Here is a 20379-nt window from a genome sequence, read left to right on the forward strand (position 1 = left end):
AATTGCGTTTTCTGAAATGATGGTGCTCTATCCAGTTCTTTTAGGATGAGCTGGGGAATTGGGGATGACGTGGGTTGGTGGGTTGATCCGACATCCTGACCTCATTAAAGCTCTGGTCACTGAATGCAATCAAATCTTCTGCTTCAAAATCTAGCAGAAAGCCTTCTCTCGACAGTAGAGACAGTTACTTCAACAAAAGCAGGATAAGCTCTTGTAATACACCTAATTTCAGAAGAAACAATAAATGGTGTCCCAATAATTTTGTCCATGCAGTGTAAGACTTCAAATTAGCTCCAGAACCAATATCATTTTACAGACATATTCTAAGACTGATACAAAATGCTAAGTTCTGTACCGGATCTCTGCTATTTCAGATATTTGTTTAGTGTATTGGAAATACTGCATTCAGTTTTTACAGGCTTTTTCTTACAGTTGAGTGAAAATCAACAATGGTCCCAAAACAGCATGTACTTTCTTTCTCACCTTGCAGTAAAAGTAGCGACTGACAGCTTCCTGAGACCAGGACTGGTTATAAAACTCTGCTCTTCTCTCCTCTTCTGGGTTCCCAACCACATCAGTCATGAGCTGCACAGGTAACCAAAGACAAAGCAGTTCCGGAAAAGAAATTTGACAAAGTTTCACCTCATCAGTTTTTTTACTCTTACTTTGAATTGATTGTTTTTGTCTGACCTGCTTTCTTTTAGACTGTATGACATTTCATTCATTACAAAGTACGCTCAACTTCAGGATAAGATGTAGCATAGGATCTGAAATGAATTTGTCAATGTATCGAAATTTAAGTTACATCATGTCAACTCCAGTTGAGAGTTAAAGAAAAGACAAATTCTTAATTTAAATTGCACATATTTTGTATATAACTTATAAGCCTCTGTATACACAAAAAAATTATTTTCTGTCTAATATATTTAGGTGCTAATATATTTTTGAGTTGCTGATCTGATGGAATCTAGTCTGAAAAACTAAAGTCATGGCAAATAGTCTGAAAATAAACCATTATCAACATTACAATACTTTGAACCCAAATTACTAACATTGTTATTAACTGAAATTGATTATATTTACTTCAACATTGAAATGCTATTAATAAAAATGTTAACAACATAAATTGAAATCTTTTCAGCAACGAAAAGTAACTACTTAGAATGATTAATGTTATGCTAAACTATTAGGGTGGTCCACGGCTTTACATGCCGCTCTTTGGTTGCATTTCATAATACAAATACTTGCTTTGGCCCTACCGCTGGTTAGATACATGAAGATTAACACTCTTGTGTACAGTAATCTCACCTTAAGGTCCCGGTTCTGTGAACAGATCCAGTCCTGGATGTAGCCCTTGGGATCTCTGGAGAAGCTGAGCATGAAATCTCTCTGGATCTTTAGTTGGTTGATGGACTCAATGGTCTCGTGAATCTGAGGAACCATAGTGATGCATGCAGAAGTGCAATGAATGAAAAAATCTTCCATACAATTAGTGCACAACAACAAGATGCTGTCTAGAAGGCCAAAGAGTTACATTTTACATGAACAAAGTTTATTAGAGTAAGCAACTGATGGTTGTTGCGAGTATCCAACCTTGTTGTCTAGTGATGCTATCTCCTGCTGGTTAGCGGTCGAGAGCAGAAAGCCACTCATTTGGGTCTTTAGAGGATCGTCCACTTCAACATCTATGTCGTAACAGGCTGTTTTCTTGTGATCATTGGGGTCCACACTGTCAGAGGAAAACACAGTGTCCTTAACTTAAAATGAATTCCCAAGATGTCCCTATACATTTTTTAAAAAAAGGGCTACTTTCCAAAAAGACACTCGCACTGGAGGCAAAACCATTCAGTACCTGATGACATGATTGATTACAATCGGGTCAGGTGGAAGCAGCAGGTTGGTGAGCCGCTGAGGAATCTCACAAAACTTCAGACGCGGACAGTCAAAGATCTGGAAAGAGAGCAAGTCCATATTAGCTGAGCATTTGATAGGGATAGGGTTTATGCTAATAAAACCATACTCTCATTTGGACTATTATTTAAGGACTGTTTTTTTGTATTTAAGAAAGGACAAAAAAGGAGAAAAGACTGGGGACAGTTTAATTCCCACCACCAGTGTATAAAGCGGTTAAAATACAAACAATGAACACACTCTAGCATAGGTCATATTGTAAGTAGGGCTGACAAGTATAAAATGTATAGAATAATAATACAAAAAAACACATGTGCTTTAGGAGGAGTGTTTCAGTTTGTTCCACTCTGGCTATATTTAACCATTCAAAACCTAACCCTCTCAAAAAAAAAAACCCTCCCTTCCCCTTGATTTGAAAGAAGCAGATGGGTTGTCTAGCATGTGTGTCATTTGCCCTCGCCACAGTCAGATGTCAATCAGCTCAAGCTCATGATGCCAAGTTTAAGGTTTCTGTGTGGAACTTTGTTCCATTTTATGCTTATATAAAAATTTTTATTTGCTGTGTTTGCTTTCAGTGTTTTCAGAATCAAATTAGACCAATATGTTGACCAGTAAACACCAGTTAATTTTGTAGTTATACAGGCTGGTGGTGCAAACTACTACATTTTTCTCTCCCATGTCTGACATCTCTATTCAGAACACCAAAATATTTGAAGGACAAAATACTAAAGATTTAAATACCTGCTGGAAATACTTGTCGCAGTTGATGTACTCCTTTTCATGGGAGTCCTGCAGCTTGTTGGTCTTAACATACTGCCACAGCGCCTGGATGATGCAGGAGCGGGTCTGTGTGTGAATGCCCAGTAGACGAGCAAGTCTGGGGTCCAGCTTAAACTGAGGGGGCTGTAAAGGGTTAAAAAGAATTAATCAACTACACTGCACAGACATTTTACAGACTGGTTTAACATTAAGCCACATGTATTATATATTTCAAATGATTGTGCTTGTAGTCATGTTTTTTCCTTAGTCTGTTTGTAACATCTGCAAAGTCATTGTCAGGCTCGAAAGTCTTGTGAGTAACCAGGACTAAGCGCATTTCTAAAAATTCTCTTCTTGCCCACCATCTGTCACTAAGAAATCTACTGGAATTTGCAGGGATGAAGAGTTAATTGATTAATTGTCTGAATGTCACTAAATCAGGCTCATGTGAAGTCAGTTGATAACAGAATAGAACTGTGTATAATCTGCAATTCCACTGGACTTACTAACAATAAACAAATGAAGTAGTCATATGTGCCTCCCTTGCGGTAAGTCAGTTTGTGAGGACGGCCTGTTCTAGGCAGATTTACACATGTGCCACTTTCCTTCCATTTCTTAAGGATGGATTTAACTGAACTCCAGGGGATGTTCTGTGACATGGATTGTTTTTTTTTTGTATCCATCCCATGACTTGTACTCTTTAAAAACTTTTTCACAGTCTTCATGTTGTATTTGTGGCCAAGAATACCTTCCAGACAGGTGTTTTTATACTCCCATCACTTGAGACACATTGACTGCACTCAGGTAATCTCCATTTCACTAATTGTGAGACCACTAGCGCCAGTTACCAGGACCTCTGTTGGATTAGACACGTCACTTTAAATAATATTTTACACTTTAAATCACTTTTACACTATATATTTTCATTTAATTTATATGTTTCTCAAGAAATCTGCTTTAACAGAGTTTCTGTTGAGTAAATTCTTGTAAATTATGCAAATTATATATTGGTACTGTAAATATACAAAATCCACCCAAACACTTATGTGTACGCTCCTGTGTATCCTGATTTCATCTGCAGTAAGACACAGTGGCACATTTACTTTATTTGCAGGGTAATTTTTAAAGAAGTTATTCTTGTTTTACAACAGAATAATGTGTGGTGTAAAACTGTGCATCAACATTCAGTGGTGGTCTCTGGTTGAAATTAAAAGCTTGACTTTATAAATTAATTCAAGGAGGAATGTTGGTCAGTCTAAAAAGAAAGACTAGTGCGCAGGGTTTTGCTCAATTCATCACGTGTGCTGCGTGGTAAATAGATTTTTAGACTGTTAAAATCAAGACTTAACATGTTGAAGAATTCCTTTATTCCTACATCTGTACTGCTACTCAATAAAGAGTGTGAGTTATGCAGATAAGTGCATATGTAAGTACATATATACAATGTACAATGTCAGGGTAGACCTGTAAAGTGTTGAAAGTGGAAAGTCAAGAGTTTATGTGAATTTAAGTGTGGTGTACAACTGTATGTTGTGTGTGTCTGTGTGTGTTTTATTGAATGTAATGCAAAACAAAATAAAGACTGTACTCAATTGTAATGCATTCAGAGTTCAGAGGCTGGCAGGACTTGCATTCAGATTCGGTGTGAACATTTCACAACGGCCAGCAACTGAAACTTACGATGGCTCATCAGACACTGTTAACTACTGCTCATGCATGAAGAAAGACTTCCAAGTGACAAAGCCAATTAGCATGCAGACTTTGGTGTCCTCCAGGTCCCAAAAGGTGCCATCAAACAAAACACTCAGACGACGTCCATCATTTAACTTTTTTTTCTATTTAACTTCAAATACAGAGTCAAATCCAGAGGAGACAGAGTCTAAGCCGAGAGCAGCAACACTCTTTATTGCAATAATACGCAAACAATGCTGTTCATACCTGGTAATCCAGCATGAGGAGCAGAGTGCACCGCACATTCACATCTCCCGGCCTCTTCACCTGGAAGCCATCTGTCTCCTGGGTTGTGGCAGTGCGGTGCCACTATCAGCACAAAGAGAGCACACAGAACTTTACTACACACAATAACCCTTAAGCGCAGAGAAAACATGGCTATGAATTATATTTTAATTGACATTGCTCCTTTAATAACATGACTTTTCAATGCTGCTCTTGCTTTTATCTTTTATATGAAACATTTTATCTATCAAAGCCAAATGTTTGTAGAACAAATCAATTATAACCCCTTAGTTCTTTTATGACTGTGTTTCACTCAACTTAGCCTTAGCTCAGTTAGCAGGACAACCACTGGCTCACCACAGAACATTTAGACAAGACTCAGATCAAGCAACTGCTGTTGGAAGGACAGAAAGCTGGGACTATCCATAAATAGATGCCATGTTGAGCGTTATGACAACTTCCACTGATATTTCAACCAGTGATCTGTCTCCACAACTATCCATTTCTTCATGTGTATTCTAATTTAGTTAGATAGAGAGAATAGCTTCTCTATCATTATCACTGGGCACCTTGGCCACAACACCATATAACTTTTTGTTGTCCTTTTTGAGTTTTTGTGTGACAACGAAGTACATAACCTTTGTTACTGTCCACCAATGACAACTACTAATATTTTTCAAGATAAATATTTTCATTGCCCACTGATAAACCTAACAGTAGGTACATTAAAATACTCACAAAACTAAAAATTCACAGTATAACAAATTCCTACCCCTCAATCTACAACTGGCACTTTAGTCATATATTTAAAGACTGAATATGGCTTTGTGGAAAACAATTAAAACATTTATGAAAATTGTCTACACAAAGGGTAGGTTGTTCCCAACTTCCCAACTAGTTGTAACTGCTGAAAAACATTGAAAAACGGTTTTCTATCAGAATAAAGAAACAGGGTGGCCAGCAGAGGGTGCAGTTGAGTCTAAAGAAGAGAAATCCCCAATACAAGTGCTCACACACGCTTCTAAACATACTAAAAATAGGCCAAATTAAGCACAATTTATATTAATATAAAAAAAGACATTGGTCTCTTTAAGTAGGCACAATACAGCAGTTCAGCTGACTTAAGCATCCTTCTTGAAAATCGTATGAATTATGCAATATATTACAAATTCTACATTTTGTAATATCTCGTCCTATATATTTGAAGTCACCCTTTGTTATTTGTCTGTTTAGGCTGCTGTGTATCTATTGTATTTACATTCTGACTAGATTTTCTTCTTTGTGCTAGGGTGGGGTGTCATATATTACATTTATATGTTTGTTTGCTATTTAAATCAGGTGAGGTCTTGAAAAATGAAAAATAATTTAAATAAAAAAGAACAACAATTATCTATCGTAATACTTGAACATCATTGCAAAATTGAGCTCATAAGATTTTCCACAACATAACCCTAAGCACAGTTTTAGCTAGTGACAAAGCAAATCAAAAGCCAATATATTGTTACATATGATGCATATCCTCTATGTGCATGTGTTTACATGTGTAAACACTACTCAGGGGCTGATTTAAATGACTTACAGGGAACAAAGCATCAACAATACATTAGACAGGGTTCATAGGGCTAAAAAGCAAAAATCTGTTCTAAAAAGTGCAGGTGTACACAGTTCCCTGTTCAAATGACACATTTTGTTGATTGGGGTTTAATTCCTTGATCTTTTTTCTTAAAAATAATTAATTCTTTTATTTATTCATTTCACAAATAAACATTATCCTAAGCTTTATCAACTCCTTGGATGTTTTAAAAAGTTTGCTAGTATGGCTGTCCCAAGGATTGATTACCTCAAACCAAGATTTAAGGCAGTGAGTGTAAAGGTAAACTTACAGCTGCTATTCAACGTATCTTCTGATAATCTCCTACATCTAGGGTTCTGGGAATGACTGTTATTCAATGCGGTAACTCCTGATTATCTGTCACACTCAGGGTGCTGGGACTGCCGTTAAATCTGTAACTGACAAAAACTTTTGTTGGGTGAAAGCTGTACCTCTGTTGCTCTCTCACAAATGAGTGCTGGACATTACTTGAGTATATAAAAATGTTATCGAAAGCTTTATCTACTCCTGAAGGTTTTACAATTTTGCAAGCATGGATAGCCCATGGATTGATTAACAGCTTAGAGGCTGGTCTTACTTTGAAGTAAATTTTGTTCAGTTACAGCTGCTATCCAGTGGGACAGTGGTAACTATTAGTTTTTTTCTTAAATGCTTTTTAATGCTTTTATTATTTTTTATGTCCTTGTAATTTTCTGTATTTCTGTAAAGCACAATTGCCACTGTGTGTGAAGAAAAAAGAAATTGTGTAAAGAAATCAAGTAACCTGCCTTGCCTTTAAGATAAGTTACTACATGTCCCAGGCTCAAACAATCCAATTCTAACAGACCTGATGAGCTCAACATTGTTTGTTATTCTAAAACTAAGGCATGTCGTCCAGTGGTCCCCTCTTGTCATTTGAAAGGAAATTCATAATGGCAGTGACTCACAGCTCAACTCAATTAGCGTCGCTGGACACTGGATGGATTGGCTCTCAAGGCCTCTCTACACAGGTAAATCACTCTTTTATTACGTGTCTCTATGTGGTATGTGGCTTAATGAAAATGTGCAGGCACCAAGGACAGTTTAAAGTGCCTGCGGAATGAATGCGCCAAAAAACCTTCTATCCACAGCACGGCAGGACAGATAGCAGGAGGCAAAAGGAACCGCCTGAAAGCACGGCAATGCTAAAAGAAGGGGTGACTTCTCCAGAGATGAGGACCACCTCCGTAGGAGCACACTCACAAGAGCCGAAGGCTTCCAGCAAATTACATAAATATTAAGCGAGTGAAGCAGCTGGGAACATTCCCTTGTGTAATGTAAATGCCTGAGTCTGCCTTAATAGCACCTGTGCACAATGGCCCCTCCACTGAAATACAGCAAACCAGTCGGAACTTTCAAGTTCAGTCCATTTTAAAAGGGGGTTTTGTAAGTTTGTGCCTCACAATACTTTTTTCAAGAATGCTGCTCTAAGCTTGATCCTTGCTGCAAGCACCATCGCTCCAAAGTGTCACAGGAAATGTTTTATGTAAGACATTGCTATGGAAACCAGGAGGATGTTTCTTGTATGAAGTGAACTTTTCTTATATTATTAAGCACTGGCTTTAACATTGCTTCCACACACACATACACACAGCTTTTTATAGTGATATTATATGAACTCTATATATTTTCATTGTACCTTAATATTTGGAACTACAAAGAGAAATAAGCAAGCCCTTCATTAACATTAGACTGCACTTAGAGGAAAATCAATCCAGAATGGGCAGCATGCTCAGAGCCTTATCTACCATTCTATTGATTGTGAGATTTCTGAAATACCTGATTATTCCTAGAAAAAAAACATGCACTATTAAAGGTAAATAAAAGCCATCACTCTCAGGTATTTTTAAAGTGCTGGGATGTATAAGCAATGGATGGTTCCTCACCTCCACTAAGTGGTTATCAGGGCCATACAGGTCCTTATCCAGCTCAATAACCAAGCTCTTGAAGAAAGACGAGAATTTCCTCTTTTGCTTTCCAGGCTGCAGCACAGAGAGAGATACATGAAATTAATTTCTGTGTTAATCAACAGTTCATCATGCATGTGACGCAGCAAAGTACAATGGTCATGTATCAGTAGAACTTTACCCACGACTGCAGATCTAAAAAAAAGGTTGTTTGTTATGATTATAATAAATAACCTTTTTATACTTGTTATATATCTTTAGCTGTGTCCCAATTCAGGGGCTGCATTGTTTGGAGGTTGCATTTCATTGCGTCATAGTGGCGCGACTAGGCTGTCCCATTTCGAAGGCTGCTTCATATATTTCCAAGAAATGCATTCTTCTGTTCCATGGCAATGAAGGGCCTACAGGTTGATTCCTTACCAGCCAACATATTCTGAGATTTACTGCGTGCCAATGAGCTGTCAAGTAATCTTGTGAAGAAAAGGTATGTGTAAAGTGATGCAAACAGGAAATCTACCGTAGAACAGACCACCATTGTATATTGCTCCCTTCGAAGGATGCAGCCTCTGAATTGGGACACAGCTTCTGTCTGGCTGTGGAGGACTGTGACACTAACATCAGTTTTTGTACTGCACAGGATGACTTTCGTTCATATGTTGAAGAACCTTTTAGTTTTAGATCAGAATAGGACTCTCCAAAGCAGATAAACATGAACCTATTGGCACTATGTCTAATGCCAGGTGTGGCTAGAGGGCTATGAAGCACCCAGCATGGATCTGTGGAGCAATGGAACTGCTTTGGAATGATTGTGCTCCATCCACACTTTTTGGTTGCGGGGCTAAAGATGAGGTGGGGTGGTGATCATCCAACATCCTGACCTCACTAACACTCTTGTAACTGAATTGAACTGCAATTTAATCCTCTCCCGCCTCCAGCCTTTCGAGGACAGTCAGGACAGACAGTTACTCCAACAAAAGCAGGATAAACTCTTTTTCAATGTCATTGATTTCAGAGGAAACAATGAATAAGCAGGTGTCCCAATACTTTTGTCCATATCGGATGTGGGTATATTTCCTTATTTATTTATATACTTAAGGTCAGTTTTTGAAGTGTATGTGTTGGAAGTAGAAAAATCTACAAGCGCAAGGATCTGAGGGACTTGACGAGGGCCAAACTGTAATGACAAGTAGGTCAGAGCATCTCCAAAATGGCAGGTCATGTGGGGTATTACTGTATGTAGTTGTCTAAAAGTGCTCCAAAGGTGGACAACCAGTGAACAACAGGGTCAAAGGCGCCCGATGTTCTTTGACGTGTGTTGGGATGGAGGGCTAACTTGTCCGGTCTGATCCTACAGAGGGCTTACTATAGCACAAACTGTTGATAAAGTTAATGCTGGATATATCTTGTGGCATTCCTCATGCCCTGACAGAGCTGTATGAGGGGGAATCTACGCAATATTAGGCAGGTGGTTTTAAATGTTATGGCTGTTATGTGTAATGTTATGTGTCCATGAACAGAAAAAGATATACTTCATTCTGATTATTGATTTATATGATTTTCTTTAGTTATTGTCTATCAGTATAATCTTGTTTTGTATAAAGAAAATTCATTTTTATCCATCTTTAAAATCCAGACTCAAACAACTGATGTCCCAATTGACACAGCCTTACATGAGCTCCTAGTTTACTTGAGCACACCCTGTTTAGATGCTGATCCTTTATCGTTCTGGAAAGAAAACCAAACCTAGCTGTACTTGCATGTAAATATCTGGCCATACCTGCTTCCTTTGCACGTGATGAGAGGATATTTAGTGTTGCAGGAAAGATATTCAGACCAGAACGATGCCATTTCAATGACAAAACATTGATGAACTAGTCTACCACTAGATGCAACAACATTACCCTGTAAAGTACTTTATTCATTTATAATTTAATTTACCAAAACATTGTTTCATTTGATAACTTTGAAATGGAGATATTGCTAATTATTCAACATTAAGGGAATGCATAGTGGTGCCTGTATTTTCATTTGGAAGGAAAATGTATGTTAAAAGTATAACATTCTCACTGATGAGATAATAATGAACTTTTCTGAATTGCACTGAATTCTATTCCACTTCTGTAATTTCAATTCCAATACAATTCAACATCCTGTAGGGTGGATTCAAATCAAATTCAAATTCATTTGTTGAACTGAATTAAATTCTGTAATTCTGAATTTTTCACCGCCCTGTATTGCACAAATTAGTCACGTAACGTCAGCCAAATGTATAGCAATACAACAATAAACTGATACTTTTAAGGGTTATTATTGCATGTAAAACACAAAACAAATCTAAAATAAGAAGGAAAGAAAGAAGCAGTCTACCAAACAAAGATCAACTAATAAAGATGTTTTTGTGAGAGTCATCTGACTAAACAGAAGTTTTCATGTGGAGCTTGCAAGACCACTTGCAAAAATTCAGTATGACTACTAATTAAATTTACCTTTCAATATCTTTCTAGTAGGACTGTAACAATACTGTTTATTATATTGTGTCGTTCAATACTAGTCTTTTAATTCAAAAGGCACGGGCATTGAACAATCATCCAACTGACTTATTATATTGCATGAAGTGCATTATTATATTGCATGAACCAAGCCCACAACAAGGACAGACAATCCCTCATTTGGGATAAAAAACAAACAACCACAACAACAAAAACAACAATATTTTCGCTATACCTACAAATCAAGGAAAGTACACTTTTGATAAGTGTCATTGGTTTATAGGCTTGAAGATACCATGTTTTTAATGCAGCATTACACTAAACCTTTAGCATATTAACACTATTTTTCCACTTTTGCTGTGTGTAATCGTATCCCATCAAACCAAATTACAATATAGCAACTGATACATCCCTTACTATCCATTATAGGGCCACACAATATGAAATCAAGTTCCGTACTGCAATTACATTATAAAATACATTATGCAATTACACAAATTACTTATATTAAGTCATATAAGTAAACTTAATATAACTTATATTAAGTTTTCTTTATATTTACAACTCTGTTATATAACTTTATTATATAAATTCTCCATTGTTTTCATTTAAATCAGCCAGGCTGGTTTGTGCTTTAAAAAAAAAAAAAAAAAAAAAAAAAAAGTTTCTAAATATTTATATGTACTTTACTGTATGTATCTAATATGTACTGTTACAATCTGTTGTGAAACTAAAGGAACAGATGAGGTCTTTTATGGTTAGTGCTTCACTCACATCATCTAGCAGCTTGCCTTCTACTCGCAGCTCCCAGGATGCAATGCTGCCCTCAGAGTCCTCAGAATCAGGCTTTGCGGGGTTGAATGTGTTGGAGATGTACAGTCTGAGCTTCCGCTTTTGCTGTTCACAGACAAACATTGAAAGATTTCTCTCAGTATTTTAGAATTGACTTCTTGACCTTTGTCCTTATAAGAGTTACCACTGATCAATTTTTCTTGCTGAAAACTGCCTTATATGTTTCTACTGCAAAGTCTCAGTACATCATACTGCACCCACACTGAAATGGTAATGCACTATTTTCTCTCGCAATTCCAAACAGCAAAGTCAGCAATTCTAAAAAATGTTGCACAACACAAACATTACTTTAGTCAATTGTGTACCAAAACGATGAGCTTTTTGTTTCGTTCATAGCCTTAAAACTATCCATTCATTGTTAAGGTCACCAACTAATGTCTCTAGCCTCTTTAGATAAACAGGAAAATACACTGATATTACAATGCACTCACATTTAATGGAGGATTAATTTTGCTGCTCAAAATTTATCAACAAGTCAAGAGTCCTAATGTCTTACATACAGTCTATCTTAGTGTATGGGGAAGCAGAGTACAGCCTAACACGTTTTGGGTTTTAGAAGTATTTGGACAGTGTTAATAATATTTTAAAAAGACAAATGTTCCATTTAGGGGGTTTGCCTGATGCTCTTACCTAGCATGATTTCTATTTGAATGTAATAAAGATTCTTGCTCAAAGACTCTTATTGGTGCAGTGTGATGTGCTTGCCTGAGGAGCCAAGCCCTAATCTGCCAGAGGAATGGTGGTGTTATCTACATGAGATTAAAACACTACAATAACCTGCACAGCTCTGCTACAGATGGAAATGTAAATAATGTTTTCAGCACCTATGGTTTGTGAAAAATGTAGCCTAAATCTTAATGAATTGATGAATTTGTGAATACAAAACAATTAATTTGTTCAAACAATTCACTTTTGGGAATTTATATTGGGGAGTATGAAGTTCTCTAATTTGAAGTTCTCTGATAGTTTTTTCTTTGAGTGGTTTAGTTATAATACTGTGTTAAAACTAACTCATCCCAGTGGAGGCTGTGTTAGTCCAGCTATCAGTGGGAACTATTTATTCACTTCCGAATTATATTACACTTCAGACACCTAAAGAGATAAGTAAATTCTGTGATTTATACATACAACTTAGCAACTGGGGGGGAAATATTTTACTTTTATTGGACATGAACTATATTCAGGTTAAATCTGTGGAGATTGCTCACATTGAATGTTTAACTACATAAAACGCAGTGGGAATTTCCCCACTGCGGGACTAATAAAGGACTATCTTATCTTAAAAGTCCAGGTTGAATCTTATTCTGCATTACTTTGAGCCCTGCTCCCCCCTCCTAAATCTATTTGTTTTCTACACCACTTATAACAACCACTGATTTATCGTTTATTTGTCAAGTGTATATAACTAAATAGCTTTTCTTTTATATGTTCAAATTACCTTTAAAACTTCTGTGTCTGTGTGAGAGGCCCAAAAACAAGAGAGACCAAGATCAGAATTAAAAGTGGGGACACGTACCTTCATGGGTCTTTTGAGGGCCTCTTGGATGTCCACTCGCTTTCTCATAATGGTTTGGTCCAGCTTGCGCTCAAAAGCCAAGAGATCCATGTATGCCTGCGACTCGGGGACCAGCTCCCGGATCTGATGACAGGAGGTTACACGTGAGTAACAGGGTGATGATGATGATGATAAAAGCATTAATGAGCTACAGCCCTAATTACAGTATTTCATATTATTCAGTGCAGTACTAAATACTGATTATATTATTTCTTTGAGTGAACCACTGCTAGAACTGATCAAGCCAAGTTCTCAGGAGCAGGACCTTCCATTGCTCTTCCTGTGATTAACTAATCAGCGCTTATTAACTACTCATTACCCTAGGCTGTTAGCTACTGATACTCAGAAGAGCCGAAAATGTCCTCGCCCAGCGATGAGGAATAATAAGCCTGTGCTGTTCGACACTCTCCAGGTTTTCATTGTGTTGCATCATTCCGTCTTTCCCCTAGTGCCTTGCAAAAATTTACCAACACCATCACAATAAACCCCAGAGCGCATGGTGCTCTTGTAAAAAAGATAAAAATACAGCAGAAAGCCAGTGAGAGGACGCGGGAGGTGCATGCTAAATAACGATGGGACAGAAAAATGAAATAGTCTTGTCTTTTATCTGTCATTCACAGTCCTGTGCCGGGCACCCCTTCACTGGCCGTAACCCTGCCTTTCTTTGTGGAGCGTTACTGTGCCACCTCTCGACAGAGGCGGTCCACCAGAGCCCCCTCCGCCTCTCAGAAGTCTTGTAGCGGCCGCCGTGCCATCACATAAAACAAGGGAATGAAACAAGCCCAGAAATCCCCTCCCGAAAAAAAGACATAACAGCCCCATTCCTGCACCCCGCGACCCCTCCCAACCCCTTTCTTGCCCTGCGGAAAGAAAAAAAAAGGCCAGCAGATTTACCTGCACTGTGCGGTCTTACTGCTGGCTGGGTACAGAAATCAAAACGGCAATAAATGAATGAACACAAACAGTGAAGAAGAATAGCCACAGTGATGCACCTCACCCTCTGAGGGAGAATCTTGTCTGCCATTTTCCTTCTCTTGGCACTACGGATAGGAGAAAAGGGACAGAAAGAGGGAGAGAGAAAGGGACAGAGAGAGAGAGAGAGAGAGAGAGAGAAGCATGTTACTATGGTGACTGATAGCAGAGTCCACAGGCCATCTGCTGAATAACTGGGACCCGTCCAGACGTTGTTCCAGCTGTGTGAGTGTGTGTGTGTGTCAGAGAAAGTGGGGGTGACAGAGGCAGGAAGGGAACAGGAGAGAGTGAAGACAGAGAGAGAGAGAGAGATAGAGGGAGAATGAGAAAGAGAGAGAGAGAAAGTGAATGGACATTAGGTTAAAAATTAGAGTAAGAAAGTGTGATATTGAGTGCAGTTGGAGAAAATAATGGTCATTCATACTCTGTGTGTGTGCAAGTGCACATCTTGAGACACCCATGCAGTCACAATACAGAGCTGAGTCACTAGGAGGGACTGAAGCAAGCCAATTTATTCTCTCTTTTGCATGAAGCTTTTCAAAGCAGTTCTCACAAGGGTGAGACCGAGTCTGAGGTGGGGGCTCTCTGTCCTCTTGCTGGACCTCTCAGCTGCAATGAGAAATTAATACAAAATATAAGCTCTGCATTTGTGCTCGCATGCATTGTAGTAGTAAAGTCTGGTATAGAGGGCCGTATAGAGGGCCATAGCAGCACTAACACTAACATTGCTCACTCCACATACATCCCAACACGGCGAGGTTCTCAAACCTGGAGCACCCCTATTCCTTTTCTCCCATTTGGTACTGCCAATTAACCCACACATTCATAACTCCCCCAGCACTACCAATGCACTCGATACTAAGAGGGTAAGGACTACTCCAATACATGCAAAGTTAGCCACCGCCACTTTTCAAACTGCTGGGCAGCCAACATGTTCGTAGGAACGTGTCGGGCCCCCCGCCTCACCACACCAGCTAACAGAAGCCTGTGCAGACCAGCATCGCTTAAAAACAATGAGGGTAAAGCGTGCCATCTACCCACACTGAGAGAGCAGGCCGATCGCCTAAATCTGTGATACAATATGCCACCTCAGAAACGTCGCTCTTAAAATAAAACTAGTATTGGATTGGTGTATTACTAGAACTTACAAAGTTTGTGTCTGCGTTTGGTCCTACTATCTCTCATTGGGCGGAATGAGATTCTTGCATTTATACTCTGAAAAGCTGCTATGGGAGAATACACTTATGTGCAGAGCATGGGTGAGTAACCTCAAATTCAGTTCAACATGCCCCACTCGTCCAGCCTCCTGCACGACTGAAGAACACATGGTCCCGCTGGTGGCGGAAGCGTCTGTCCACATCCGTGTCTCACACCCCCCTCTCACGAGAACGGATAAACTTTCTCATGGTCTTCCGCTCCCTCCACTAACCACACAGCTCCTCCGGGACAGGCCAAGGGGGCTTGAGAGGTTGGGAACCATAATGGAGCGTTTTGGGGACCAGGGGTTTAGATATGTGGAAGAGCCCTTTAACCTCTTGAACTCTTGACTAACCACTGAGTTATGGATCTTACTTACATTTGTCAAGATCCACTACAAATGATTCAGTAACTATTTTAAAAGACTTCATAATTCCTATGAAAGTACCATAAGTTATGTAAGGTCCATATTAAAAGTAACCTGACTCATTTAATTCTAAATGTACACCTGTAGGACTGGGTCATGGACTACCAACCCAATATTCTCCAATCAACCCCACAATTTGTTGTTCACAGTTGAATTTAGAATCTGTGCCACTGGCAATAGTAATATGTACTTTGAATACTTTTGTGTATCAATGTTCTGAACGCTTGATTAATATGCATATGAAAAATCCAATTCAATTGAATTTTTGGATTCAATTTGATTACAACTCTCAGCACAGCATTATCTCTCTCTCATTATCTCTCTCTCTCTCTCTCTCTCTCTCTCTATATATATATATATATATATATATATATATATATATATATATATATATATATATATATATATATATATAGTACATTTGGCAGTTGTTCTTTACATTGTTTCAGAATGTCTAGATGAATAGGCCTAGGTTTTTTTTAGCAACACCATACAATTTTAATATAAAGGTTAATAGTATTCACTTGGAAATGAGCCTCTTCATAACAGAGTTGAACCTCTTCATAACAGAGAAGGGAAGGGTGCACTAATGACTATGGTTAGTGAAAAATAGCTGAAAATATATAGAATGTAAATAAGCAGTTGCACAGCTTCATATTAAGAAAAACATTTGAAACACTTTTCGGTTAGGCTTTAGACTGGACTACTGTACTACATTATTACAGCAACAGTTTTATGAGAAACAGCTGCATTGTGTCACTTTCAAAAGAACTGCCAAAAGCTTCTGACGCCATATTTTACTCAGGTAAAGGCTAGCTGTGACCAGCAGGGCCTCAAATACATAAAGAACTGGATGTTTTCTTGTTTATAGAAGCCAATCAAATGGGGTTTCACATTGTTCTATTTTTGGGCCAGTACTCTTTAAATTACACACTTAAAAGGTGCAGTGATTTCCTAAGTGAAAATAACTCAAAGAAAATTCTACAGAGAACACAGTGCACATTATAATGCACAATTATAATTTATCAGCTGGTACTGCAACTGACTTCGATTCAAACTAAAAGAAAAATATGGAATATGGATCAAGGACAAGCTATTGTTTTGGATATACACATAATGCAGCGTAGAGAAAGAAAGGTGTTCCAGTAACTATTATATCAATATTAGATTTAGAATGCAGTCCCTAGGTCCCAACACTGAAAGCATTAGATGCTGTACAGTATATTACAGTGCACTATGTTTTATTACTTCTGATAGACCTAAAATCCATCACTGTGAATTGCGCCACAAAATTGTCATCTCTGTACACAAGAAGGAATGGCGTTTATTGGATTCTATTTATAAGGCTTTATTGGAACTGCTACCGCCATACATAACATTTCTCTTTTCACTTACATCAAATGAAAAACACAGGTATAATGACTGGCTGGTTCTGAAGATATTATTTTTATCTTTTGTCTTTTTGCCATTTAAAACTGTTGAATTTCCCAGATTGATTCATATGCAATGAGTTTCTTAATTCTTTCATTTCTGACTTGTTTCAGAAATCTGTCAATCATTTTCATTTTGTTATTTACTGTATATTACATACTTTAGGACATGTCTTACAGGATCCACTGTAAATAAGCCTACATAAATGAGAACCTTTAGAACAGTGTGAATGTGTAAAAAACAGAGACGATCACACACACACACACACACACACACACACACACACACACACACACACACACACACGTATGATGCACCAACACAGACACTGTGTTGATGTTCTCTGGGGCTTCATACAAATGCTCAAATGCTGTTGCTTGGTGAAAATGCTTTTGAATAAGTTATGACTGTGAGAATCTGAGAGGAGCGTTATGGTAGGTGGAAAAGAACAGAGGAGAGAAGCTCTGGTGGATCTTCACGAATCTGCTGTTTTCTAAGAATGTTTTCTACCATGCAATTAGCATACGTGTCTAAGTCAAGTGCAACTGCACGTTCTTCCCGACATGCACAATACCAGGTCTCTCATTCTCTCCCTGGAACATAAGACTGTACAATGTTGGTATTTCACTTCATGGCATTGTCTGGAGGGCATACATGCATGGGGTTTACAGAAACCAGTGAGGTTTTGATGCTATAAGGAAGTGCATACCTAACAAGCAAGGTCAAATCCATCACAAACTCAGTCTAACATGCAGCACAGTAAACCGCCTACTTGGTTCCAACTGTTGGCTCGGACTGGGCCTCTCGCAAGTCCATTTGTCTTGCCGAAATCTCACTGGCTCCTGGGAATCCCAATGGTTTCCTACAAGTTAAAATTTAGTGACTCTAATTAGTCACTAAAACGGCATGTGTTGCTAGGTACCGACTCCACGGCCAAGAATGCATAGAGATCATCAGCTCTTGTGATTACGTTTTAATACATGCAAGTTTGAGACTTAATCTACTTGTCTACTCTTAGTACCTGACCAGACTCTAAAATGTGGCTTGAATCTCTTCGACTTGGGTAAAACCTCATCCTAAAAAAATAAGCACTAATTTGTCACAAAATGTTACATAATGCTGTGATGGTATATCTGGAGAGTGTGCCTTTGACTATGTCTGGGCTTGTCTCATTGGCCTACAAGTCTGATGTAGGTTTTAACCTTATGGTCTTAATGGTTTTAGGACTAGGAGTACATGTACAAACCGAGGTGGGGCCCTTTGAATAATGGATATATGTGGTATTATCAGAAAACCTAAACTGAGAGACAGATGAATTCAACCTTATGTCCCGGGAATTAAAACAGATGTCCAAGCACTGAAGAACAAGAATCAGACACAAACAGATAATGACTGGACAACACATGCGACGCCGTCTTAATTTGCAGTGACCACAAGAAATATGGTAACAGTTTCCTAAAGTAGCACCACCTGCTGTAACCACCAATGTAATAATGGTCTTTCTAGTCACTAGAGGGTGCTAGACTTTGTCAGAGCAGGTAAGGACTTGGAAGTGGAGAGGTCAATGTCAAAAAAGGCAACAATGGTTGCAAAACAGCAGGAGCTGCCAGATGTCAGGACATGTAGAATTCACAACATTGTAAACAAAATGTGTTGTGATTTGTCTGTTAAAGTCTGTGCAATTGATCAAGAGCCTGGTCTAAGAAAGAGCAAGACATTGCTTCCTTATTGTAAGCATGGATTCAAAGACATGCAGTGCAGTGATTGGTCAAAGTTCTTCTTTTCAGAAGTGGGGGATGACAGTACTTACTTCCTAGGCCGGCTCTGGACAGGGGCAGCCTGCACAGATGGGGTGGTTGTGGGCCGTTTCCGGTTTGGATCTATTGTAGGGTTAGGCAATCCTGGCCGGATCGGGGGTGTTCCTCCGTATGGAGGTCCGGGGGGGCCCATAGGGGCGCCCTGATGAGGCATCCGGGCCCCTGAGGTCATGCCTGGACGCTGTAAGGACAATAAAAGTAAGAACTTATTTCTGCTAAAAAAACAACAACACAAATCATTGCTGTTCAGTTAAAACCTTGTAACGCAAAGCTTTCACTGCATAAACATTGAAGACCAATGAATCTACAGAAATGATCTAAAACTACCCAGAATAAAATCTACTTACTTCCTGATATTTTCATAATTTGAAAGGTGTTTTCTCTTCTCCAATAAATGACCATTTTGGAAATACTCAAATTTGCTATGATATGATATTATCTTTTATAGTCCCTCTTACAAGTACCTACACACTTTCCAATACTGTATAGTTATTTTAAAGTGAATGAAAACTGATACTGAAATGACAACACCATAAAAAGCACAAGTTCAGTCACTTCCACAACCATAATCCCTACAGGCCTGAAGCCCTGTGAGAGCTGCAGAGTCCAGTAATGTGTTACCCTTCCACTACTGGGAGACAATCTAGGCCATGGCTGTGCACACCTGTGCCTGTCAGTTCGGAAGCGACAGCTGCAACAGAAACGGAGCAGGATCAGACTGCAGCTGACATAGAGTAAAAGTCACTGTGACACTGAGCAGTTACTCCTTTCGGTGTGGCACCAGCACACTACTGTTTCAGCTCAATTCAAGATTCAAACATATGCTGGAATTATTACTGTCATACACTATATGGACAAAAGTGTTAAGACACCTACTCACCTAGTCGTTGTTTCTGCCAAATCATTGGTTTTAAAACAAAGAGTTAATCCTGCTTTTGTTGGAGTAACTGTCTGGACTGCTGTGAGGATTTGATTGCATTCAGTGACAAGAGCTTTAGGAGCTTGATGGAGCTCGTTGAATGATAACCACCCTTTAGGCATGGTGCAAATAGGCTCATGCGTATCTGCTCCAGAGAGTCCTATTATTTTAGCAATAGTTCTCTACAGGGAGCTGTGTGTGCATTTGCACATCTCTGTCAGATATGGGTGCAACTGATTACCTGAGCCCTAACTCTATGGCACATTCAAGATGACTACAATCTACTGAACTCAGCTGAATTAATAGAAGAATCCTTATTTTTGAATGTCAGGAAACATGAAAAGTAAGCAGTCCACATCTGTAATAAGACCGAATATCAACTAGTTATAGATGATCTTTTAGAAGGTCTTTTGAAGTTCTGAAGTTACAAGCACTCTAACCAGGCCTATGGACTGAGTAGGTCAGCCATGACTCATGCAGCAGCTCAGACACAAAGTCACTGCAACTCTCTGGACATCCAGAGAAGCTGCAAAAACGTCCAAAACTGCAGCCAAATC

At 38.7% G+C, this 20379-nt stretch overlaps 1 protein-coding gene across 2 annotated transcripts in view; it reads right to left on the reverse strand.

The window, feature by feature from the left end:
• Positions 1 to 20379, reverse strand: part of smarcd3a (SWI/SNF related BAF chromatin remodeling complex subunit D3a) — a 37115-nt gene that overhangs the window by 3483 nt on the left and 13253 nt on the right. For both annotated transcript variants that reach the window (XM_072688189.1, XM_072688188.1), the window contains exons 2-12: positions 18897 to 19084; positions 14057 to 14099; positions 13021 to 13143; positions 11427 to 11549; positions 8143 to 8238; positions 4609 to 4710; positions 2653 to 2814; positions 1853 to 1950; positions 1594 to 1729; positions 1309 to 1431; positions 484 to 585 (exon numbers count right to left, since the gene is read on the reverse strand). In XM_072688189.1, the coding sequence (XP_072544290.1) occupies positions 484 to 585; positions 1309 to 1431; positions 1594 to 1729; positions 1853 to 1950; positions 2653 to 2814; positions 4609 to 4710; positions 8143 to 8238; positions 11427 to 11549; positions 13021 to 13143; positions 14057 to 14099; positions 18897 to 19084 (1296 nt within the window). The remainder of the gene's footprint in view (positions 1 to 483; positions 586 to 1308; positions 1432 to 1593; positions 1730 to 1852; positions 1951 to 2652; positions 2815 to 4608; positions 4711 to 8142; positions 8239 to 11426; positions 11550 to 13020; positions 13144 to 14056; positions 14100 to 18896; positions 19085 to 20379) is intronic.

Source organism: Salminus brasiliensis, chromosome 9, assembly GCF_030463535.1.
Source record: "Salminus brasiliensis chromosome 9, fSalBra1.hap2, whole genome shotgun sequence".
NCBI lineage: Eukaryota > Metazoa > Chordata > Actinopteri > Characiformes > Bryconidae > Salminus > Salminus brasiliensis.